The sequence below is a fragment of the Rhinoraja longicauda genome, chromosome 9 (genome assembly GCF_053455715.1).
Source record: "Rhinoraja longicauda isolate Sanriku21f chromosome 9, sRhiLon1.1, whole genome shotgun sequence".
Classification (NCBI taxonomy): domain Eukaryota; kingdom Metazoa; phylum Chordata; class Chondrichthyes; order Rajiformes; family Arhynchobatidae; genus Rhinoraja; species Rhinoraja longicauda.
The window spans coordinates 52,636,382-52,661,511 of NC_135961.1; the positions used below are offsets into that span (position 1 = coordinate 52,636,382).

Genomic DNA, 25,130 nt, shown 5'->3' on the forward strand with positions numbered 1-25,130 from the left:
ACAACTTATATTTCACTAATAAACAAACAGCAGGATAGGCAGCACTTGTGGAGGGAAATGGACAGGCAAGAAGGGTTCCAACCTGAAACGTCACCCATCCTTTTTCTCCAGAGATGCTGCCTGATCCCTTCAGTTACTCCAGCACTTTGTGTCTATCTTCGGGATAAAATCAGCATCTGCAGTTCCTTTCGCACACTTCTACAGACAATATTTTAAGCTGCATTCCTTCGTCAGTCTGAAGAAGGGACCCGACCCGAATTGTCTGCCAATGTTTCTCTACAAATGTTGCCCGACCCACTGTGTTCCTCCAGCAGTTTGTTTGTTGCTCAAGATTTCAGCATCTGCAGTCTCTTGTGCCTCCATTATTTTTAGCAACCTTTAAAGCATAACTTACCCTTCCCTTCACTCTGTAACTGAAAACCTCACGCAGTGCAAAAAGAATCTTTCCCTCTGGGGAAGAATTAGTGGGAAATTAATGGATAAACTAGCACGTTGGGTGGTGTTTTATCAAAAACCTTTGACTGGTGTCCAATACCTTCATCCAGGTTAGTAATATATAGCGTGGGCTAATGGTTCTTACATAGATTTTGGGGGAACGCCACTGTAAACGTTCCTCTGTTCGGAAAGACAAACTGTTTTCCACTGCTGCCTTCTTCCATTCTTTTATCCACATTGCTGCTGCTCTCTAAAATCCAGTCGGCTTCAAAATGCCAGCATTTCCTGCGAGTGGTAATTTATCAAACTGCAATAAAAACAGAAAATACTTTGTCTCCCAGGCAGCCCCTGTGGGTATCCACCGCTGGCTGAACCTGCTCAAAGGTCAGAGTGACTGGCTCAGGTGTCTGGGATTAATGCAATCGCATTCAAAAGAAATTGTCTACCGTGGGAGAAAATAATCTTCGCAGTGTGACTGCTCGGCAGTCTGAGAGACAGAAAGAGCATGTGAAGATGATCTCAATGGAATGACAATTGAACTGCCAACAAGTGGCAGGAGGGATGATAATATTCAGACTCCCAAACTTACACAGCATAGAAACAGGCCCTTGGGCCCAGCTGGTCCAGATCGACCAAGGTGCCACTCCGAGCTAGTCCCATTTTCCTGTGTATGCCCCATAACATTCTAAACGTTTACAACCCATGTAGTTCTCCAAATGTCTTCTAAACATTTTAAATGCCTCCCCCCTCCTCCACGTCTACTGTTTCCTCTGCCAGCCCCTTCCATGTGCCCACCTTCCTCTGTGTGAGAAGGATTCCCCTTTGGTCGCCTTCCCATTTTTCCCATCTCACTTTAAATCTCGGCCCTCTCATTTTAGATTTTCCTACCCAGGAAAAAGACTGTGACCTTCCACCTTATCCATGCCCCTCATGATTTTATAAACTTCTATCAGGTCACTCCTCAGCCTCCTTTATTCCAAGGCTTCCAGTCCTGGCAACATTCTTCTTAATCATTTCTGCACCCTCTCTCGCATAAACATAGTTTAGTGAACATAAAGGGCCTGTCCCACTTAGGCGATTTTTTAGGCGACTGCCGGCGACTGTCAAAGTCGTAGCAGATCGCCAAAATTTTCTTTTACCCGACGACAATGACCATGACAATGCCGAGTCAGGTCGAGATTACACTGTCTTCGGAAACATCGCGAAAATTCCCACGCTGTCAATGCTTCTCCGGCGTCCTAATTTTCGCTGAAATCACTGACAAGTCGGTAAGTACTTGAGAGTTTTGAAATATAACATCTTGCCCGGGTTACTTGAAAACCAAGCTTCACGGTAACAAGGCACAAACTGGATTTACTTCCAGTTTACTAATAGCAGTATTAAGAAATTTAATTTTAAAAGTGGTTAAATGGATTTTTTTTTTTTTTTAATTTTAATTTTTGAAAAGCATATGTTCAAATAGAAATTTAAAAACACATTTGTTACAGAGTTCTTACATAGCTTCAATTTTTAAATTTTTGAAGAGAGAAAGTAAAAATTAAAAAAACTATAAACTTGGGGAGAGAGAATAAGAAGGTTAAAAAAAAAAAAAGGATCTAACTATAAAAATTAAAGGGAGTAGATCCAGGAGGCAATAACCACAGTTGTACATCCAACCCCTAACTCAAGTTTCAACTTTTAATTTAAATTTCTTATTTTAGTCCTGTGCCAAACCCATTTACTTTTCTAAAAATTCAATAAATGGAGACCATATTTTAAAAAATAACTCAGGTTTGTCGATTAAGGCAAATCTTATTTTTTCCAAATGCAGGGTCTCTGTCATTTCCGTAGTCCACATTTTAATTGTGGGGGTTATTGGTTTTTTTCCAAAATTTAAGTATTAATTTTTTCGCAGTTATTAGACTGTAATCAAGAAAATGTACCTGACTTGCTGTAAAATTTGTAGTATGTTCTGATAATCCTAATATAATTAATTTTGGATCCATATCTAATTTTTTTGTTAATAACTTTAGAAACTATTTTAAAAATCTCCAACCAGAAGTTTTGCATTTTTATACAAGTTACGAAAATATGAGTTAAATTAGCTTCTTGAAATTGACATTTATCACAAATAGGAGAGATACTAGGAAAAATCCTATTTAATTTCATCTTCGAATAATGTAATCTATGTATTATTTTAAATTGTATTAAGGAATGTCTAGTATTTAATGAACATTGATGTATATGTTGTAAACTTTCATCCCATATATCTTGCATTATAAGTTGATTCAATTCGTCCTCCCATGCTCGTCTATAAGATTCTGATGACAGAATGTCAGTGTCAAGGAGAGTATTATAAATAAAGGATATTAATTTATTTGAATTATAATGTCGATTCAGGCATACATCAAGTGTTTCTGGACCTCTAAACTTATATTCTTGCATGTGTGATTTTACATAATCTCTAAGTTGTAAATATCTAAAATAATTATTAACATGTAATCCGTACTTCTGCTGTAAATCCTGAAAAGAAAGAAAAGTTCCCTTATGATAAAGATCTCCCACCCTTTTAATTCCATAACTTTTCCATTGAGCAAATCCTCTATCTAAGACAGACGGTTTAAAAGAAGGGTTATTCGCAATAGGAAGGAAAACAGATAATTTACTCAATTTTAACGTAAGATTTAATTGTTTCCAGGTATGGATAACACTGTGTATAATGGGATTACCTCCATATGTTTTTTTATTTAAATTTATTGGAGCTAAGAGGATCGCACCAATATCAAATGGTAAACAATCCTCTTTCTCCATCTTTAACCAATCCGGTTGTTAAATGGATTTTTGAAAATGTACGGGAGATGCATATCTGGTTTCTGGGTTGCATATCTGGGTTGGGAGCCTACTTTGAATGTAATCGCTGATGGCCATAAACATCGCGAAAATTCCCACGCTTACCTGACCGTCAAACTGTCGCCTCCAATCTACCTGTCAAATGTCCTGACGGTAAATAAATTGGTTAAACAAAAGTATATTATGGTATCTTCAAATGACTTTACTTATTTTAATAGTATGTTGCTTCTAAATGCATCTCAGAGAACCTACCAATCCTAGGGACAGCATGCAACAGCGCCCGCAATAAGCAACGATACCTGGCGACAAACCAGCTGTCGCCGAGAAATTTCACTCCGGTTGATTTCTCAGCGACGCGCTGAGATCCACTATGATTCTTGGAAGACTCCTCACGATCATGCACGCGACACCCCGGCGAACTGTCGACGACAACCTAGTCGCCGGCAGTCACCTTGAAATCGCCCAAGTGGGACAGGCCCTTAACTGCGCCTCACCAATGTCTTGTGCAGCTGTGACATGTTGTCCCAATTCTTCTACTTGCCACATCCAATGATGGCAAGCATACGTATTCTTCACCATCTAGTTTATCAGTGTCACCACTATAAGAGGAACTATGTGCTTGTATCCCTATAATTAATCCCTATATCATTTCTACAATATTCCCCATGACCCGACCATTCAGTGTGTATGTCCTGCCCTGGTTTAACTTCTGAAAATACATTATTTCACATGCTTCTTTGAGTTAAATTCCATTTGCCATTGCTTGGGCTACTTTCCCAGTTGATCAAAATCCTGTTGTAACTTTAGACAACCTTCACTACCCATCAATTTTGGTGTCATTCGCAAACTTACTAATCAGTGTAATGATATTGAAACTACACTAGTTGGGTTAGGAATCGTAAGTTGTCTAATCATAAAATTGGGCTCCATCGATCTTGGTGAAGGTGGGGTAAGAATCAACTCAATGTTGTTCAGACACGGTTCCAGTCTAAGGATATGGGTGCAACAAAGATCAGCAAATTAGACAGAAATCATTCGATAAATGGTGTTCAATCTGAAAATGTAATTTTGTTTCTCTTTCCACAGATGCTGCCTGACCAGCTGAGTGTTTCCAGCATCTTCTGACTTTATTTGGGATTTCCAACGTTATGGTTTACCTCCATCTAGATCAACAATTTGGTTGAGAATGTGCAAGGCATGGTTAGTAAGTTTGCAGATGACATCGGAACATATGATATCGTAGATGGTGGAGAAGTGCAGTGGGATCTTGATCATCTGGGCAGGTGGTCCAGGGAATGGCAAATGGAGTTTAATTCTGATAAATGTGAGGGGTTGTGTTTTGGGAAGTCAAATCAGGACAGGAACTTCATAGAGAATAATAGGGCCCTAGGGTGTGTTGTAGAGCAGAGAGACATATGTGTACAAGTACATTAAATTGAAGGGTTCCAACCCACAGCGTCACCTGTTCCTTTTCTCTGGAGAAGCTGCCTGACCCACTGAGTTACTCCAGCACATTGAGTCTATCTACGGTATAAACCAGCATCTGCAGTTCCTTCCTGCGCACACATGTAGTAGTACTTGTACATGTACTCCAAGTACACGTAGTTCTTTGAAACTGGCATCGTAGGTGGACAGCTTGGTGAAGAAGGCATTTGGCACAATGGCCTTCATCTCTTAGGGCACTGGGTGTAGAAATTTTGATGTAATTTTATCCAAGACATTGGTGAGATCACATTTGAAATATTGTATCCTGTTTTGGTTACCTAGCTAGGGGAAAAATGGCATTAAACTGGAAGAGTGCAGAAAAGATTCACAAGGATGTTGCCAGGACTTGAGGGGCTGAGTCATCGGGAGAAGTTAGTCAAGCTAGGAGTTTATTACACGTAGTCTTTTTCCTAGTCTTGGGGAATCAAGATGAAGATGGCATAGGTTTAAAATGAAAGGGGAAAGATTTAATAGGAACCTGAGGGGAAACTACCACACAGAGGGTAGTAGGTACATGGAACGATCTGCCAGAGAAAGTAGTTGAAGCAGATGTAATAACGTTTTTAAAACTAGCCCAACTAGTCTAAGCCAAACAAGATACAGACATAAACTAATCCCATATGTCCACTTTAGACCCATATCCCTCTAAACCTTTCCTATCCTTATACCTGTGCTAATGAATTTTAAATGTATTATTGAACCTGCTGCAACCACTTCCTCTGGTAGATCATTCCATACACACACCATCCTGTGTTTAAACAAGTTGCTCATCAGGTTTCAATTAAATCTTTTCCCTCTCATCCCAAACATAGACCCTCTAGTTCTTGATTCACCTATGCTGGGAAAAAGGCTGTATGCATTCATCCTGTTCATGCCCTTGATTTTATATGCCTCCATGTGATCACCCCCTGCACTTCAAGAAATAAAGTTTCTCGTCCACCCAACCTCTTCTTATAACTCAGTCCCTCAAGTTCTGGCAACATTCTCATAAATCTTGCCTGCACTCTTTCCAATTTAATGGCATCTTTCTGATAGCAGGGTGATCAAAACGGAACACAATACTCCAGATGCAGCCTCACCAATATGGTGTATAACTTTCACATACTTGTTTGTGCAGAGAATATGACTACAGTGAATGGGAAATATCTAAATATTAAGTATGGAGCAACACTGGGGTAATAATCAGGCCACTGAAATCATTCTGTGACCAGGAACATGTTCAGTGCTGATGCTAGTTAATGACCAAGCCTTCACAACCCTCTGCTGTGGAAAATTCCAAATATTCACCACCCTCTACTGAAGAAAATTCCCCTCTTCTCAGTCTGCAACAAGTTATCCCTTATTTTGAATTTGAGCTCCATCGTGCGAGACTCCTCGGCCAGGAAAAGCATTCCGGAGCTGTCTAGATCTCTAAGGATATTGCATGTTTTAAAAAAGTATCATCTCTCAATCTGTAGATGCTTCGTCTACAATTATAGAGTCAAAGAATCATACTGAATAGAAATTAGACCTTGGGGCCACCATATCCATGCCAATCTGTTTGCCCGTCTACACTAATCCCATTCTTGTTCTGTTTTTGTGCCTGGAAACGAGATATTTGTTAAAGAGCATGCATTATTACTTTAAATGCTAGCCATCGCCTACCCACTGAATGTAATGTGGTTTCACAATGTGCCAGAGGCAATCTGTCCTATGCCTTCATTTTAGAATAAAAACTCTTTTGCATTATACAACAGCACTTTCCAACTTAAGGTTAAATTATATTAAAACACCATCATCCTTTGCAGGAGATCTCTCATCCACACTGCACATGTTTGTTTTATTCCATTAACAATGTGCCTGGTTCATTGCGTTTTAAGAGTGTGGGAGAACTTTGTGTCTGTTTCAGTGATGGGGCTCTTAAATAATTAAGCATGAATTCAGGGTTTGTGTGTAATAATGCTGAACCACAGCTGGTTACTAGGGAGGCCAAGAGATTATAGTAATTGATTATTTTAACAGTAATGAGACAATGGAGAAGGAAGCAGGAGTGTGGGGGGGGGGGTCAAACTGGAGACCAGGGGCCCTGTCTGGCCCATCCCCTGGGCCAGAGGACCCAATATTGGGCACTGTAGAGCCAAAGTAGCTTCCGCTGCTTGCAGGGCTGTGCAGCTGGCTGCTGGGGAAGATGGGGGAACGTACAGCCACCCCCTTATCCCAGCCCCACACCTCCAGCATGGCTTCCTAGACAGTACATCCTGTGAATAGAGCTTAGAGTGGACTATAGACCACTGGACTGAACTCTGGGCTGAACCCAGACCACAGGACTAACCAGTGACCACAATATTGACCTTAGGACTGGTTTGTTTAATTCCTGTTGATTATTTGGGGGCCTTTAGTACAATCCCAACAAGGTGATCGTCCCCTTCTTATTTCTGAGCTCCATCCATAAAGCCTCCCTTGATGAACCTTCAGTAATTTCATCTTGGTCTGCAGCCCTGATGTTCTCCTTAATCAAACATTTCTTTATTAAATGTATTGGATTATTATTTTTACTTGTTAGATGTACTGAGAAAAGCTTAATAAAAAAACTTTGTTTTGCGTACTATCCAGGCAGGTCATACCATTCACGAATACATCAGGTAATGCAAAAAGAAAAAAGAAACAGAGTGCAGAACATAGCATTACAGCTACAGGGAAAGTACAAATAAAAAGTGCAAAGGGTGCAATGAGGTAAGATAGATCATTGGCATATGTGAGGTCCGTTCAAGAGTCTGATAACAGTGGGGAAGAAATCTTGAAACTAGTGTTATACTTTCCAGCTTTTGCATCTACTGCCCGATACGAGAGGTGAGGAGAGGGAATGACTGGGGTGTAAGTGGACCTTGATTATGTTGGCTGCTTTCCCAAGGCAGTGCGAAGTGTAGATGGAAACAATGGAGGTGGGGGAGTCTTTGCGATGGGCTGGGGTGTGCCTACGACTTTCTGTGGTTTTGTGCAGTCTTGGGCAGAGTAGTTGCCAAACCAAACTGTGATACATCCTGATAGAGTGCTTTCAGTGATGCATCTGTAGAAATTGTAAGATTCATTGAGGACATGCTGAATTTTGTTCTGTTAAATGGGATTGGCGTTGATGGATACTTGATGATAAGTATTGACATATGGGCTGAATGGCCTATTTTGGTGCAGTATCTATGGCGCTAAAACAACACTGTGTAAAGCAACAAGTTGCATTTCCATAACACAGAAAAAAATCCCAAAGTGTTTTACTTGAACATCATCCAACAACGATCAACACTGGCCAGAGAAGAAGAAGAATAAATAAAAGCTGAGAATGCTCAGCAGGGGTCTGGGGAGAGGGAAAAACATGCTCAAAGTTTTAGGTTGAAAATCCAGTTCTAAAGGACATTACACCAAAGCTCGAACATAGACATTGGTTTCAGTGAAGGGGTAGGGGGTGGAGAATTGAAGAGATATGTGGTTAGCACACAACAAAAGCTTTTCACTGTACCTCGGTACATGTGACAATAAACCAAACTAATATGAGGGGCATAATATATCAAGGTATAGTGGAGACGTTTGAAGAGACCTCACCTTCACTGGTGGAACATGTGAACTCAAACCAGCAAGCTGCAGAGACTGTCAGATGCTGTGAATCCTTGTGCTTAAACCATGTGAAGCGTTGCTGTAAGACATCCCTGACACTGCACAACCACGTGACTACTCAATGAGACACAGCCCTCGCTGTAGAACATCCTCATCACTGTACAAATAACCAAAACCCTTGATGAGACACAACTCTTGCTGTGTATCCTCCTATTCACTGTGAAAATCATCTGAAGTCTGAAAGTAACACATCCGTGCACTGCATACAGGCACATAACCCCTTTCCTTAATCTATTGCATGAAAACCCACTACTTCTGAAACTGAACATTGATGACTGAAACCTAACATGAAAATAGATTCATGGATTTCCCCAGCACAGAAACAGACCCTTTGGCCCAACTTGCCCATGATGATCAATATGCCTACCTCAGCATTTGCCTGCATTTGCCATTTAATCCTCTAAACCTTTCCTATCCATGAACCTGCCCAAATGTCTTTCAAATATTGTTTTTGTAACCGTCTCTGCTACTTCCTCTGGCAGCTCGTTTCATTTGCCACCGCCCTCTGAGCGAAAAGGTTGCCCCTCTGTACCTTTAAATCTTTCCCCTCTCACCTTAAATCTATGCCCTCTGGTTTTACATTCCCCTACACAGGGAAAAAGACTGTGTAGGGGAATGTGATGTTGACTGTGTCAACTTATCTATTCGCCGAATCCAGTGCTCTCTCCCTCCCTTGAATAGTCATTCTGTCCTGATGGAAAGTAGGAAAGAAAGAAAGAATACATACCTTGTTATCATGGAAACAAGTATCTTAGCAACCAGTGTTACAGATACAATGACAAAACCTGTGCAGGTAGCATGACATACTCGGCTATACAAAGAACAGTGCCAAAGCTAATGTAGCAAAGTTCTAAACATGAATAAATTAAAGCAAAGTTGTACACTAGATTCTGCTGTATATCTTCTGTATAAGGTTCTGTGGACAGATGACAGAGCCATAAGAACAAGAGATCATTGCTCAATCACCGACCTAACTCCACATGTTATTTGTAATCCCTGGAAATTCCAGTAGTGCAACACCATTTGGTGCAATCTCCTAAAGGAGGTCTTGGTTTCCTGGATCATTTGGTCCCTTTGTGCTCCACCTGGTACAGAATCTACCCACTTAACATTAGATGCATTGGAGAGGGAGTGAGCCGCACTGTGAGAAGGGCCAACTTCCACTGTGCTATTGGCATTAAAGTTTGTCTTCTCTCTCAGGGAGTCATACAAGATTTCAGAGTATCTCCTTCAATGGCGATTCACCAGAGCAGTTCTCCCTGGTGCCTCAGCCAAGGTGAGTGATGATCTCTTCTTGAATAAGTTTGAATCATAGAGTAATACAACATGGAAATAGACCCTTGGGCCCATGATGACCAAGATGCCCCATCTATACTAGTCCTAGCAGCCCATGTTTGCTCCATATCCCTCTAAACCTGGAAGGTGGTGACTTGTGGCGAAGGTCAAGGGTGGACTTCAAGTAGGTCACTGAAAATCAGGAAACTAAATACTTGAAATCTGAGATAAAACTGATAGCTACAGTTGAAGGCCGAGAAGAATGGAGGGTGGGTAATGTTGTGTCTCTATTTAAGAAAAATTGCAAGGAAAAGCCTGGAAACTACAGACTTGTGAGGCAAACACCAGCGATGGGTAAGTTATTGGAGGGGAGTTTGAGAGACTGGATCCACATGCATTTGGAAAGGCAAGGACGGATAAAGATGGTCTCAAACAGGGATTGAGTTTTTTGGAGAGATGACCAAAAAATTGATGAGGGAAGTGCAGGAAACTTTGTTTAACAGAGGCACCACATGGTTAGTCTGAAAGATTAGATCATGTGAGGTCCAGGCAGGCCAATTGATACAAAATTGGCAAGAAGATATGGTACAGGAGATCTGAAATGAGTTCTTTGTCACAGAAATCAGTGCTGGTTCCACTGTTGTTTGTTATTTATGTTAATAATTTGGACATGAATTTAGGTAGCATGGTTAGTACTTTTGCAGAAGACACTAAAATTGGTGGTATAGCAGACAGCAAAGAAGGTTATCTAAGATTACAACTGGATTTTGATCAACTGTGCCAAAAGGCGAAGGAATGGCAGATGGAGTTTAATTCTGAGAAATCCAGGCCATTGCATTTTGGTAAGTCGAACCAGGCCAGGACTTGTCCAGTAAATGCTAGGGCCCTAAGGAGTATTGCAGAACAAAGCAACCTTGGGGAACGGATACATACTTCCATAAAAGTGGCAATGCTGGTCGATAGGGTTGTGAAGAATGCATCTGGCACTCTTGTCTTCATCAATCAATGTATTGAGTTCAGGATTTGGGACGTCCTGTTACAGCTGTGCAAGGAGTTGATTGAAAAGGTCACCATTGGAGTTCTGGTTGGCCTATTGGAAAGAGGCCATTAAACTGGAAAAGGTGTAAAAAAGATTAATGAGGATGATAATGGGACTAGAAGATTTGAGGCTGAATAGGCTGGGTCTTTTTTCCACCTGGACCATAGGAGGTTGAGGAGGTAGAGATACATACAATCATGAGGGGCATAGATAAAGTGAATACTCAGTCTTTTCCCCAGGATAAGGGAGACCAAAACTTGAGCAAAGGTTTAAGGTGAGAAGGGGAAGATTTTAAAGGGTGGTGTGGGCATGTATCATGATCAGAGGAACTAGAGTACCAGAGGAAGCAGTAAAGGGACATTTTGACATTCAAAATACACTTGCACAGGTAAATGGATAGGAAAGGATTGGAGGGATATGATCCAGGCATAGGCAAGTGGGATGAGCTCAGTTAGCCAATTTGCTTGGCTTGGATAAGTTGGGCCAAAGGGCCTGTTTCCATGCAGCATAGCCCTGACTCTGATGAACAGTGGACGTAAGAACTACTCAGCAGGTCAAGTTGCACCTGTGGAGAGAGAAACAGGACTATCTTTCAGGTCAAAGATCTTTCATCAGAACAGGGAAAGAGAGAAAATGGGTTAATTTATAGAGAGAGATTGGGACGGACTCACCTATCCTGTGGAAAAGACTGTGTATTCATTTTATCTATGCCCCTCGTGATTTTCTATACCTCTACGTCCTCAACATCCTATGCTCCAGAGGTTAAAAAGAACTAGAAAAAGACCATTCAGCCCATCAGATCTATATCGGCTCCCAACAGAGCAACTCCATCAGCCTCCTTCTATATGAGGGAGACAAAATATTAAGTTGGAAAGGGTGCAGAAGAAGTTCAGCAGAATGTTACCTGGGCAAATGGGCTTGACGTTGGGAGAAGCTGCAAAGGCTAGGATTTTCTTGTGAACACTCACTGTCTTTTCACAGCGTAAAGAATTCTAACACTAGAGGTCATCGCTTTAAGGTAAGAGGAGAGAGATGTAAGAGAGACCTCGTGGCAACTTTTTCACTCAAAGGGAAATTTGTGGCTGTCAGAGGAAGCTATAAAACTGGATACATTCAAGCTTTAAAATACATTTGGGCAGATACATGTGGGTAGGAAGGGTTCAGAGAAAGATAGGTGTCAGAGGAATCAATTTTACTTAATTTTAGATCGTCAGAGAAATCAATCGGGGACTCGGATTTATGGAGAGCGAGACTTTATTACGTGATGTCACGGAGGAACTGCCCTGGGAGACAGTTCCTCAAGAGTACAGACGGCACGGGTTTATATACCGCCGAACAAACAAGTGTATGTGCAGACTAGCCCAGGCCTGAGTTCCTTAAACAGCTTAGTCGGGGAGGTGTGATTTGATTAAAACTGCCAAAATTACATCACTCAGACCCATACTTAGGTGTTGTTGGTTTTGCAGACAACAGACAACATCACGCACAAAGAAACACATTGCTCAATCATTCGGCCAAGGCTTTCCTAAATTCTCTCACAATAGGCAAATGGGACTAGCCCAGAATGCCAACTTGATCAGCATAGACAAGATGGGCCAAAGGGCCTGTTTCCATGCTGTATGGCTCTCTATGTCTAAGATACAAAAATAACAAAGATCAAAAGAAGAAAACTGTTGATGTTAGAAATCTGAAATAAAACAGAACATTTAAAAACTCTGCTTATCTCGACACAGATGCTGTCCAGCCTGCTGGAAACATTCAGCAGATCAGGTAGCATCTGTGTGGAAATAAACAGAATTAATGTTTCACCTCATATTTTGCTTGGGCATCTGACAACCCAGCGGTATGAATATTGATTTCTCTAATTTCAAGTAACCCTTGCATTGCCTCTCTCTGCATCCCTCCCCGAGCCTGGTCATTCTGCCAGTTTCACTGTTCATCTACCTTCGTTATCACCTCCTCCACAGCCAACAATGGATCATTGTGGGCTCCTTGACTATCGGTGCCGGCTCTGAATTGTTCTGTATCTTTTCATACCTCTAGTTTCACTCTCCACTTACTCTCAATCTGGCACTAAAATTTGCTTGTTATTGGCAAACAGTTGTGTGATGACACGAATAAATAAATAAATCTGAAGAAGGATCTCGACCCAAACGTCACCTTTTCCTTTTGACCCGCTGAGTTACTCCAGCATTTTGTGTCTATTTTCAGGATGAAGACTCTTCATCAGAACCTTTGTCTTCAACTGGAAAGGTTAATTCTGTTTCTCTTTCCGCAGATGCTGCCTGGCCTGCTGAGCGTTTCCAGCATTTACGGTGTTGATTTGGAGGAATTTGAATGGTAGGAAGGTGGGCAAATCATAGCTTGGGCTCCAACCAACCGATACAAGACAAAGTTTCAATCAGGATAAATGTGAACCGCAGATAACAACGGGATGCACATAATTTCCACCTACTTTTTCACTAATAAAGAGCTGCAGGCAACAGCGGTTAGATTGCTAAACTGGATCCTGGATCAAGAGTCTTGTGTGACTCACACTCAGAACAGCTGGGGATTTTAAATTCAAGTAGTAAAATAAATCCAGTTTATAAAACCAGTTTTAGTGCTGGAAACCAGAGCACTGTGGATGGTTGTAATAAAGTCAATCTAGTTCAATAATATCCTCCAGATAAGGAAATATGTTGGCCTTGCAAAGAGTGCCCTACATGTGACTGCCAGCCCACCATTGTGATTACTATTATCTGCCCACCACAGCAGCCTAATAAGATATTAATTAGCCAATTCAGCAGCCAATTAGTAGTGGACAATAACTTTGGATATGCCTGCGACGTTCAAATCCTGTGAATGGGCTTCTGAAGAAAGGGCATGGAAGGGGGATTTCCGTGGGTCTTTTGGAACATATCAAGGCATTTACAAGTTTCTCAAGACTGCCAAATGAAGTTGCATTATAAAGTCATAGAACCAAAGAGTTGCAAATTACTATAATCAAATCAAATCCATGCCTACCTTTTTGCCTACCAATGCTCAACACACTTACTGGGATTAGCTCCATGTCCTTCTATGCCTTGTGTAAGAAGGAACTGCAGATGCTGGTTTAAATCATGCTGGAGTAACTCAGTGGCACAAAAAGCTGGAGTTACTCCAGGTTTTGTGTCTCCCTTCTATGCCGTGCCTATATATTAAGTTCTGTCTCTCTTAAATGTAGTGATTGTATTGAATTCTACAACCTCCTCCTGCAGTGAGTTTCAGATATTAACCACTTTCTGTGTAGAAACCATTCTCCTTAGATCGCCTTTAAAACTCCTTCCTTTCACCTTAAACTTATCCTCTCTTATTTTTGATAACTCCACCATGGGGAAAAGACTCTGACTATCTATCCCTCTCACATACCTCTATCCGATTACTCCACAGCTAGCTGCTCCAGGGAAAAGACACAGTGAAAGTTTTACGTTTGCACAGATTCAATAGTGAGGGGTCCTGAAGATTGCTCCACTATTACAGCTCAGGAATGCAGGCAGATGCTTTGACATTGTTGTTACTGAGTGAGATACAATGAACTAGTGATCAGTTTAAAGAACAAAGCAGTGCCATCAGCCCAGTTCACCAGCCCAGTACATCAGCCCAGTGCACCAATCTAGTGCACCAGCCCAGTCCATCAGCCCAGTACATCAGCCCAGTTCATGAGCCACTGCCACCACCCCAGTGTCACCAGCCAGTGCACCAGTCCAGTCCATCAGTCCAGTGCAAAAGGCCCAGTACATCAGCCCAATTCATGAGCCACTGCTACCAGCCCAGTGCCACCAGCCAGTGCACCATTCCAGTGCATCATCCCGGTGCCACCACCCCAGTGCCACCAGCTAGTGCACTAGCCCATTACACCATCCCAGTGTACCAGTCCAGTGCACTGGCCCAGTACGCCAACCTACTGCACCAGACCATTTCACCCGCCCAATGCACCAGACCAGTGCATCCGCCCAGATCACCAGCCAGTGCACCAGCCCAGTACATCAGCCCAGTTCACCACCCATTACTCCAGCCCAGTTCACCGCCCAGTGCCACAAATCCACTGCACCAGTCCAGTGCACACGCCCAGAGCACCACCCCAGTGAATCACCCCAATGCATCAGCCCGGGGCACCAGCCCAGTGAATCAGCCCATCGCATCAACGAAGTGCACCAGCCTAGTTCATCTGTCCCAAGCATGTGTCCAGAGCTTGTGTCCAGAGCTTGTGTCCAGAGCTTGTGTCCAGAGCTTGTGTCCAGAGCTTGTGTCCAGAGCTTGTGTCCAGAGCTTGTGTCCAGTGATACCCGCCCAGCGCTGTGCTTCCCTTTCAGCACCGTGGCCAGCTCCGCCCACCCCCCGGTCTTTGCCCGTTTTGCTCTGGCCAGATGCCGGCTCCTCCTCTCTCATCACACAGTGAGGGTGGGGGGAGAGTTGTCGAGGAAAGGAGGGGGGGGGGGGGGGTCTGACGTCACGCCCTCCAATATAACAGCGAGGTGCAAGCAGCGAGCGCGGAACTTGCGCTTGCCCAGGGTGGAGTGGCGGCCGCTATGTCCGCGTCCTGCCCGGCTCACGCTCCCATTCCCCGCTCCGATAGCCGCACGCCCACAGTTTAGGGGGTTGTTGGGTAGAGACTGCACCCAGCAGCACCCCCCTTTCCCCGACAAGCCCTGCACCCACCTGCTCCTGCCGTCGCCAGCGGTAACCCTGCTTCAGAGGCATTTGCAATGGATCTTGTCCTGCAAACCTGCCTGGGTCTGGCTGCCAACACCTCCCCCTTGGGCCAGGGCGCGGTGCCCACCGATAACTCCAGCCTGGCCAACTCCTCCGCCCCATGCACAGACAACAGCCCCCTGAACAAGGGTCCCTCCTCAATCATCAGCTCCATCATCATCACGACTCTCTACTCCATCGTGTGCGTGCTGGGGCTGGTCGGCAATGTTCTCGTCATGTTTGTAATCGTCAGGTAAGATACCGGACAACCTGCTTCCCACATCCAACCCCCTCCCCCTCCCCCCGATTCGCTCTTTAATAACTTTATTGCACAATGATCTCGTTTGCAGAATGTGCAGTTTTCTCTCCGCCTACCGTTGTTCGGACATTCAGTTTGACCAGAACATTTATTTCATGCGAAGTGTGAAATGCAAGCGTAATCTCCACACTGCCCGCTGCATGATTGTTAAACGGATTGCCCTCCGTGTTCAATGCGCCGCCGGAGGCCACCGAGCTGGGATTGCTCACCTCCCGTATTGGGCGCTGAAGCACCGCCATCTAGCCGTCCAACGCGGGAATGCAGTGCCTGAAGTGACTCCAAACTCTTGGGATACCGATTCCCATTAACGATGCATCTTTATTATTCTCCAAACTCTTGGGGTCTCGTTGACTCACGCCCTGGTCTCTCATTCGATGTCCCGCCCAACCTCTTTACTCTAGGCACAAGGAACAAAACAAAACAAGAGACACAATGTGCTGGAGGAACTCGGTGGGTCAAGCAGCATTTCTGGAGAACAAGGATGGGCGACGTTTCGGGTCGGTCGCCTGCTCCGCTGAGTTACTCCAGCACTTTGCGACCTCTTTACCCTGTTGGACAACCTCCGCCGTTAATTCTTATGAAGGGGTGTGAGTTGCTGCCTCAGGTTTCAAGAATCATAGTACTGTACGGTACAGCATAGAAACGGACTGGTCGGCCCTTCACATTCATACCCACCTGCAGTATCTAGTGCTTCTCTAGATCCTTATTGTTCTCTTACACCACGTTCCCAGTTACTTCGTGTCCAAACAGCTCCAGGCCTCGAACTGGGCAATGGATACTGTTAGGTCTTGAATTTATTTTACAGAATACAAAAGGACCTTCACTCTCTGCCCTATTACTTTACCCTATCCCTCTTCTAGACAATAGACAATAGACAATAGGTGCATTTAGCCCTTCGAGCCAGCACCGCCATTCAATGCGATCATGGCTGATCACTCTCAATCAGTACCCCGTTCCTGCCTTCTCCCCATACCCCCTCACTCCGCTATCCTTAAGAGCTCTATCCAGCTCTCTCTTGAAAGCATCCAACGAACTGGCCTCCACTGCCTTCTGAGGCAGAGAATTCCACACCTTCACCACTCTCTGACTGAAAAAGTTCTTCCTCATCTCCGTTCTAAATGGCCTACCCCTTATTCTTAAACGGTGGCCCCTTGTTCTGGACTCCCCCAACATTGGGAACAGAATACATGACCGTTCGTTTCATTATTATCTATATATTACTCAAGCTCTTATCTTGTTTGTTTGTCGCTTTGTTGGTTTGATTGTACGTACCTGAAATGCAGCCAAAACGGTACACGATAGCACAACAAATCTTAAATGTAAACTTTGCCCTTGAACATGCTCCGGTGCCCGACCACCCAAGAAGAGCTCCAGAGAATTTTTCGTGGTCCCACTCCATGCACACGCAGAGATTATGCAATTTGGAAGAAGATTCCGGCTCATGGGGTTTTGCCCAGTCGGAATCACTCCATGTAATGGCACCTGATGGGATTGGACAGGAGCCAGCCGCACTCACAGCTGGGCCATTGCTCTCCATCAGTGGAGGGGAGTCCCAGCCAGAAGCAACCATGTTCCAGACATGGCTGGCGGCTGTCACGGGTAGTCACATAACTTCATGAAACAGTGACTTCATCGAAGCAAATACATCAGCACGTGCCACCTGGGAGGACGCTCAGCTTACAGGTATCTCTGCAGGGTCCTATGGCCGAGAGCTGCTACCTGGGTGCAAACCCACACCATCAACTGACCGCTCCACACAAATGCCTCATCTCTACTGGCAGACAGTGCCCTTGCCATTGAACCACCAAAAGTCTGAACATTTCCCCTGGCTGATTCTGGCAGAGGAAGCTGTTGACTCAGAGGACATGTGCCATCTCCTTGCCTGGGTGTGAGTGATGGGATAGTGTGATGAGAGCTTTACTCTGTGTCTGATCCATGGTGTTCCTGCCCTAGGCTGGGATCGTTTTGAGGAACGGTGTAGGGGTGGGTACCATTGATATGACCCAGCCCATGCTGTGAATCTCTTAATTAAATCTTGAGGGTCCAGGGAGACCCTGGAGAAAAGTTATTCTGAGGCAAAGAGACTCTTCACTTGTGCCTGCTGGACTGATTTCCTGGATTGACCCATGCCCTCTTAGACTGACCTATTTCTTCCTAGACTGACCCACCAGGACTGACCCAAGTCTCCTTAACTGATCCATCCGTCATGGACTAACCCAATGCTCTTGGGCTGACTCACCCCTCTGGAGTGATCTTGGACTGAATGGCCTCTCATAAACTGACTGGCCCCTCCTGGATTGATCTGTTACTCCGAGACTAACCTAACTCTCCTAGACTAACCCATTCTCTGCTGATTTTATGGATTTCTCCTACACTGACTGGTGCCTGCTCTAATGGCCAGTTCCCTGTTGGATTAATGGATCTATTCCTGAGCTGACTGGTGCCTCCTGAACTGACCTGACCCTCCTGAACCAACATTCCATCCTCCTGAATTGACCTGTTCCCTCCTGGATTCACCCAAGTCCCTCCTAGACGACTGATGCCTACTGGACTGACCAGCATCTGCATTCATTTCCAGGTACACCAAAATGAAGACAGCCACCAATATCTACATCTTCAACCTGGCCCTGGCTGATGCCTTGGCCACAAGCACCCTCCCTTTCCAGAACATCAACTACCTGATGGGGTCCTGGCCCTTTGGCAAGCTGTTGTGCAAGGTTATCATGTCCATCGACTACTACAACATGTTCACCAGCATCTTCACCTTGACTACCATGAGCATGGACCGTTACATCGCCGTCTGCCACCCGGTCAAAGCCTTGGACTTCCGTACTCTCCACAACGCCAAGATCATCAATGTCTGTATCTGGATCCTGTCGTCTGCTATTGGCCTGCCCGTGATGATCATGGCCACCACAATGCTCAACCATGGTAAGTGACCTCCTAGAGGGAACCTTGGAAGTGAGGCATCTTCTGGGCAAATTTGAGGTCATTGAGGTGCTCCTTGCCCACAAGATCTTAAGAAATAGAAGTAGAAGTAGGCCACTCAGCCCCTTGAACCAGTTCCGTCATCCGGTATCAGTGTCTGCTCCTGCCCCTTGTTTTTCCTTTCCATCCCTGACTCGCGTGGTGTCAATAAACCTCTCGTTCTCAGTTCCTTATGATCAAACATCTCCAGTCCACCTTGTGGAGACAATGCCAGAAATTCACTGCCCTCAAAGTGATGAGGTTTCTGGTACAGAAAAGATTCACCAGGATGTTGTGGGATTAGAGTGCTTGAGATATAAGGAGAGACTGGATAGGCTGGGATTGTTTTCACCGCGTCGGAAGCTGAGGCGTGACCTTGTAGAGATTTATAAAACCATGAGGGGTACAGACATAGTGTCGAGTCACAATCATTTTCCCAGAGCAGGGGAGGCTAAAACTAGACGCCATTGGTTCAATTTCCTGCCATTGCCTACCTGTATAAATGCCCCTTAAATGTTCATATCATATCTGCTTCCACCACCACTCCTGGTAACGTGTTCCAGGTACACAACACTCTGTGTAAAAAATGTGTTTCAACCTTCTGTTTTATCTTAAAGCAATGCCTCGAGTATTTGGTATTTCCGCCCAAAGAAAAATGTTCTGTCGACCCTATTTATGCCTCACATAATTTGATATATTTCTGTTAGGTCATCCCTTGACCTCCAAAGCTCCATAAAAAAACAATCCAGGTTTGTCCCCGACCTCTCCTTATAACCAATAGATCCGAATACAACCAAAGTTTTTCATAGTTTGCAACATGTTATTCTAACTAAATCAAACTCCTGTATTCAATGATTTGGCTTCATCTACCTTCTGTGGAGAATTCTACAGGTTCACCACTCTCTGAGTGAAGAGGTTTCTCCTGATCTCAGTACTAAATAGCCCATCCCCACATCATTAGGCTATGATTCGTGGTACTGGATTTCCACCACTGGGAATCTCCCTCCAGCATCTATCCAGCCGTGTCATAATTTTATACATTTTAATAAGTTCCTCTCTCATTGCTCTAAACTTTGGAAAATGTAATCCCACCCATCCAAAACTCCTGTCACGTTTCCGTCAAGTGAGAGATTGGATGGTCCAGATAATGGGTGTTGTTCCTGGTGATCTGAGAGCCCTAGGGCTAGGAGTCCACGACAAATGCCTTATCTTAAGCAGCATTTGTGGGCCCAGTTTTGGAACGGTGACGGTATCCCTGCAGCTCTTGCATCCCATCCATTTTGTCTTCTTGTTGGTGCAGGCCTCCAGACATGCTCCCTACTTATGTTGCTCATCCAAGGTTAGCTCCTCATGGCTGAATCTCCTCCACTTGGAACAGGGTTCTTTGCAAGTCAGCCATGACCCCCATCCACCACCATCTAATCTTTGAATTCTTCACATCTCCAGACTCAACAGGAAAAATGGGTGCTCCTAGGATCAGGGAACACAGACTGTGTTGGATTGGGATGGTGTCACGTCGGAACGGATTTAATGCACAGGAGGGGTCAGGTTTGGGTTCCTTCCTGACAATACTCCAAGACTGGGGGGGTCAATGGTCATTAGCAATGCTTTGTCGGATAGTCTACCAGCTTATGTGTGTGGGGTGAATACATTTGATCAACACTCTATAAGCTTCTCTGTTTTATTCTCACATCCCTGCCCCACCCCCCTTCTCTGCATTTAGGGGAGCTGGAATGCACGCTGAAATTCCCACATCCTTACTGGTACTGGGACAACCTCTTGAAGATCTGTGTCTTCATCTTTGCCTTCATCATGCCTGTCCTCATCATCACAGTTTGCTATGGGCTAATGATTCTGCGGCTGAAGAGCGTCCGGATACTGTCCGGCTCCAAGGGGAAAGACAGGAATCTTCGGCGGATCACCAGGATGGTGCTGGTGGTGGTGGTGGTCTTCATCATCTGTTGGACGCCCATCCACATCTATGTTATCCTGAGGGCTCTGGTGAAGATCCCAATCACAGTCCTGGATACGGTGGCCTGGCACTTCTGCATCGCCCTCGGCTACACCAACAGCTGCCTGAACCCCGTGCTCTACGCCTACCTGGACGAGAACTTCAAGAGGTGCTTCCGAGAGTTTTGCCTGCCCTCTGCATCCTCGCTGCCCTTCCAGGGTTCCAACCGGGTGAGGAGTCAGGCTCGCGAGCACCTGTCCACCCTCCACTCAGCCGACAGGACTAACCAGCAGGTATGACTAGGAATGCAGGTGGAGCCCCAGCCCGGAGATGACCTCAACTCGGAGCTCACCCAGGTCACCACAGGACTGTGACAATGCGAGGAGGGAACTTGGTCAGCAGAGATCCAGGCCTGGTGCGTGGTCCATTCTGGAACTGGCCGATTAACACATCTTTAACAATTGTATTTGCGGCATGTTTGTACCTCGACACTCTTGAGAATGGTTTGTAGATATGAGGCACATTCATCCCATCCCAATCGCTCGCATATCAGCCCTACGATAGGCTGTGGGTGGGAATCACATTCTGACACCCTGTCCTTCTCTATACCCATTCTCCTATTACTGCAAATGCAGCAGACTATTCTATCGTGCACCATCACCATCCCAGCACCCGGCGCTGGGAAGGGATAGGTCACTGCTGGTTTCTTTCTAACAAACAAGGCGTTTCTTTCTCTTGTTGTAGTAGGAGCCAGAGTCCCAGAATACCAGAGGGACCCTAGGGATTGGATGGGGAGTTGGCTAAATTTCCTTTAAGATCATTAAGGAGAGAATGGAACAGAATGGAAACCCTTAAAATGAAGTCATTGGAAGACCTTGCTCAGTGAGAGGCCTTCTGGCCAAGCACCTAACACTAAGTTGGATGGGCAGCTCATCGTGTCACCCCTGGCCCCCAAGGTGATGGTTGGGCTGCATTCCCTGAAAAGTGGGGAAAATGGCCACTGATGGTAGAGCTAGTGTCACAAGAGTCACAAGATTTGTTTGGGGCTAAGGAGCGTGTGGGGTGGATAAAGAAGGCAGTTCCTGATGAACGAGTTATAGTGGGACAGTATTTGACCAGCGTCCCTTCACCATGACCTGTTCCGCACTGGTGAGTTGATCTCCTAACATCGTCTGATCAGGACAACCTCTGGACTGTAGCCCCCAGATGAGAAGGAGCGTGGTGAGGGCATGAGAGGTCATGTGGGATCAAACTCCAATGACAACTTCAATATATGGTGTTATTGACAGTAACATTTCCCAAAGGACATTTGGTTGGTTGATGTTAATCATCACTTTAAATTCCCCATAAAATATAGATGAGTGGTAGAATCTGAAAAGGGGGGGGGACAGGAATGTTGTTAAAACAGATGAGAGGGAAAATTAGTAGGGGCTCTTTGGGCCGGCATTGACTTGATCGACCAAATTACCTCCTTCCGTGTCGATATCAAATATGAAAACTATTATCAAAAATAATTCTCACCACAAAAGGAGGTAGTGGGTGAAAGGCCAACATTTGGGTAAAGGATAGACACAAAATGCTGGAGTAACTCAGCGGGACAGGCAGCATCTCTGGATAGAAGGAATGGGTGTGGTTTCCATTTATCTGGATGACTCCAGCTCAACCACATTCAAGAAGCTCGATACGAGGCAGGACATAGCAGCCCACTTGATAGGCACCCCATCCACAACCATTCACTTACTCCGCCACCAATGCACAATCGCAGCAGTTGGTACCACACTACAACAAGTACAGCAACTCACCAAGACTCGTTAGATAGCAACTCCTTAGACAACAACCAAACCCACCACCTCTACCTGCTGAAATAACAAGGGCAAAAAAAGCATGGGAACAGTACCACATTGAAGTTGCCCTCCAAGCCCCACGCCATCCTGACGTGGAAAGAAATTGCTGTTCCTTCAGCGTCGCTGGATCAGAATCCTGGAACTCTCTCCGACACAGCTTTGTGGGTGTAGCCATATCTCAAGGACTAGCAGATCCAGAAAGCAGCTGACCACCACGTTTTCAATGAGGGATGGGCAATTAAATACTGGTTCAGACTGCGGAGCCCACATCTATTGAATGAATATTTTTTTAAAATAGCACTTTCTGGAAAGGAAAGAAAATTAGAAAAAAAGAGTTGCAGAGGTTTACTGCTACCTGCAAACTGACACAGCCCTCTGGTATTGTCTTAAACTAATGTGAAGGGATTTGACACTGTGTGTGTGGGTTAAATAGTCAGCAAGCACTTTGTTCTTTCAACGTTATCTGAGTCATGTAAAATAGGCAGAAAAGGCTCTCAAACAACACCTAGAGTATTATTCAAACATTTTTAATGTGGCCTTTTGTAGAATTGATAGAGTGTCAGTTTGTTCTTATCTATTAATGGGTTACATTATCTTTTTCCCAGTCGCAAAACCATCACGTGGGAAAGAAAGCATCTAAATGTTTTGTAGTTCTATTGTCTCTGGTTTTCGTGATTGTGTTCTTCTCAACTCTGCCATCTTCTCCTGGCGCAGCTCTGCCAAGCCCACCACTTCACCTGAATTTATTCACCCCCGGGTCAGTGCTATCACCTCTGGTGTAATCCTCCCTCCCATTGTAACAGCTGTACCCTTGTTACAATTCACTCATAACATGGGCAAAGGTTGTCTCCTGTACAGTGGAATTGTGCGACGGTGCCTTCACATTGCGCTCCAGGGTCCAAGATCATCTGCTGAAATAAGGACCCTCCTCCAGGTTTGTCCTGTGATGACATTAGATGGGGCATTATGGCAAGAAATTAGCCCAAGTGTGGTAATGAATGATTATCAAGAATGAAAGTGTAAATTTTATAGGTACTGAATTGGAAATGAAAAGATGAGATGTTGAACAAGGGGGAAAAGGTTCATGCCCAAGTCCTGAGCAGAGAACATATTCAGTTCAGTTTAGTTAACATTGAGAGACTGCCATAATCAGTCATAAAAACAGCCCTTCAGACAAACTTGCCCATGCCAATCAATTTGCCATGTTAACATGGAACATTACAGCACAAAAACAAGCCCTTTGGCCCACCATGTCAATGCCAACCATGATGCCGATCCAAACTAATCCTATCTCCCCATGGCCTATCAATATCCCACTATTCTCTGCAAGTTCATCTTCTTCGATCAACTCTCCTTGTTCCAGGCACCTACTGCTCTCTATATAAAATATTGTGTAAAATTACAAAATCGTTAGGGGTACAGATAAGCTGAGGGTTTTTTTCCACAGGATAGGCGAGTCTAAAATTTAAGGGTATGGGTTTAAAATGAAAGGGGAAAGATTTAAATGGGATCTGTGGCAACGTTTGTACACAGTGGGTGGAAGATATATGGAACGAGCTGCCGTGGTGATGAATGTACGACCACGACTTTTACTCAAACTTTGACAGATGCATGGAGAGTAAAAGTTTGGAGAGATATAGTCCAGGTGCAGGTAAGTGGAACTAACATCAGTTAGGCAACTTGATTAGCATGGGCGAGTTGAGCTGAAGGGCTGTTTCCATGCTGTATAGTCTATGAATGATTATAACTCAGTCAAAAGAGGAACATCCTAGTGAATCTCTTCAGCACAGTGCAATCACATCCTTCATACAACTAGAAATGCACAATTTCCTCATAAATCTATAAGCTTTCTCCCTTTAAACTTAAGCTTCTGTCTTCTAGTATTTGACATTTCCACCCTGTTAAAAATACTCTGAATATCTGCCCTGTCTATACCTCTCATAATGTTATATACTTTTATCAGGTCAAACCTCGCTCGCCCTTTAATGCTCAAAAAAAAAAACAACCTCTTGTTATAATTTATACTTTCTCATCCAAACAACATAATGGTAAATCTCTACTGCATCCTCTCTGAAGCCTTAATATATTTTCTGGAACAGGCAACCTGAACTGCACACAATATTCTAAATGTGACTTAATCAAAGTTTTATATAGCTGCAGCATAACATCCAAATGTTAATACTTAATGCAGAAGACAAGCATGCCATTTGCCTTCTTTATTACTCGATATCCACGTGTTGAGATTTTCAGAGAGCTTTAGACATGCACCCCAAGATCTCTCTGTATATAAATGGTCTCAAGGGTCCTGTCATTTACTATAAACTTTTGTCTTATATTTGACCTCTCAAAGTGGTCACACTTGTTTGAAATAAACTCCATAAGCCATTTCTCTGCCCGACTTTCCAAATGATTTATATTGTGCTGTATTCTTTGACAAACTTCGTCACTATCCACAATTCAAATTTTCATGTCCCTTGCAATCTGACATCAGATCACCTACATTTTCATCAAAACCATTGACATATATATCATTAAAATCAACGATGCCAGCACCGATTCTTACAAAACACCACTGGTCACAGGCCTCCAGTCAGAGAAACGCCCCTCCGCCATTACTCCTTGTCTTAT

General features: G+C 44.3%; 1 protein-coding gene and 1 long non-coding RNA gene across 2 annotated transcripts in view; one reads left to right on the forward strand and one right to left on the reverse strand.

Annotated features, from left to right (window-relative positions):
* Positions 1-15,426, reverse strand: part of LOC144596738 (uncharacterized) — a 66,475-nt gene extending 51,049 nt beyond the window's left edge. The window contains exon 1 of the long non-coding RNA XR_013547650.1: positions 15,389-15,426. This is a non-coding gene — a long non-coding RNA (uncharacterized LOC144596738). The remainder of the gene's footprint in view (positions 1-15,388) is intronic.
* Positions 15,236-24,876, forward strand: oprm1 (opioid receptor, mu 1). Its single transcript, XM_078405480.1, has 3 exons — positions 15,236-15,674; positions 18,319-18,671; positions 20,431-24,876. Exons 1-3 carry the CDS (start codon positions 15,436-15,438, stop codon positions 20,955-20,957), a joined length of 1,119 nt encoding a protein of 372 aa, XP_078261606.1. The 5' UTR covers positions 15,236-15,435; the 3' UTR covers positions 20,958-24,876.
* Positions 24,877-25,130: the final 254 nt, after the last annotated feature.

Excerpts from the sequence above, each read along its gene's own strand:
- oprm1 (XM_078405480.1), top strand. The coding sequence starts at position 15,436 with ATGGATCTTGTCCTGCAAACCTGCCTGGGTCTGGCTGCCAACACCTCC. Across the intron at positions 15,675-18,318 it reads GTCATGTTTGTAATCGTCAG|GTACACCAAAATGAAGACAG; the intron begins GTAAGATACCGG and ends ATTCATTTCCAG. Across the intron at positions 18,672-20,430 it reads CACCACAATGCTCAACCATG|GGGAGCTGGAATGCACGCTG; the intron begins GTAAGTGACCTC and ends CTCTGCATTTAG.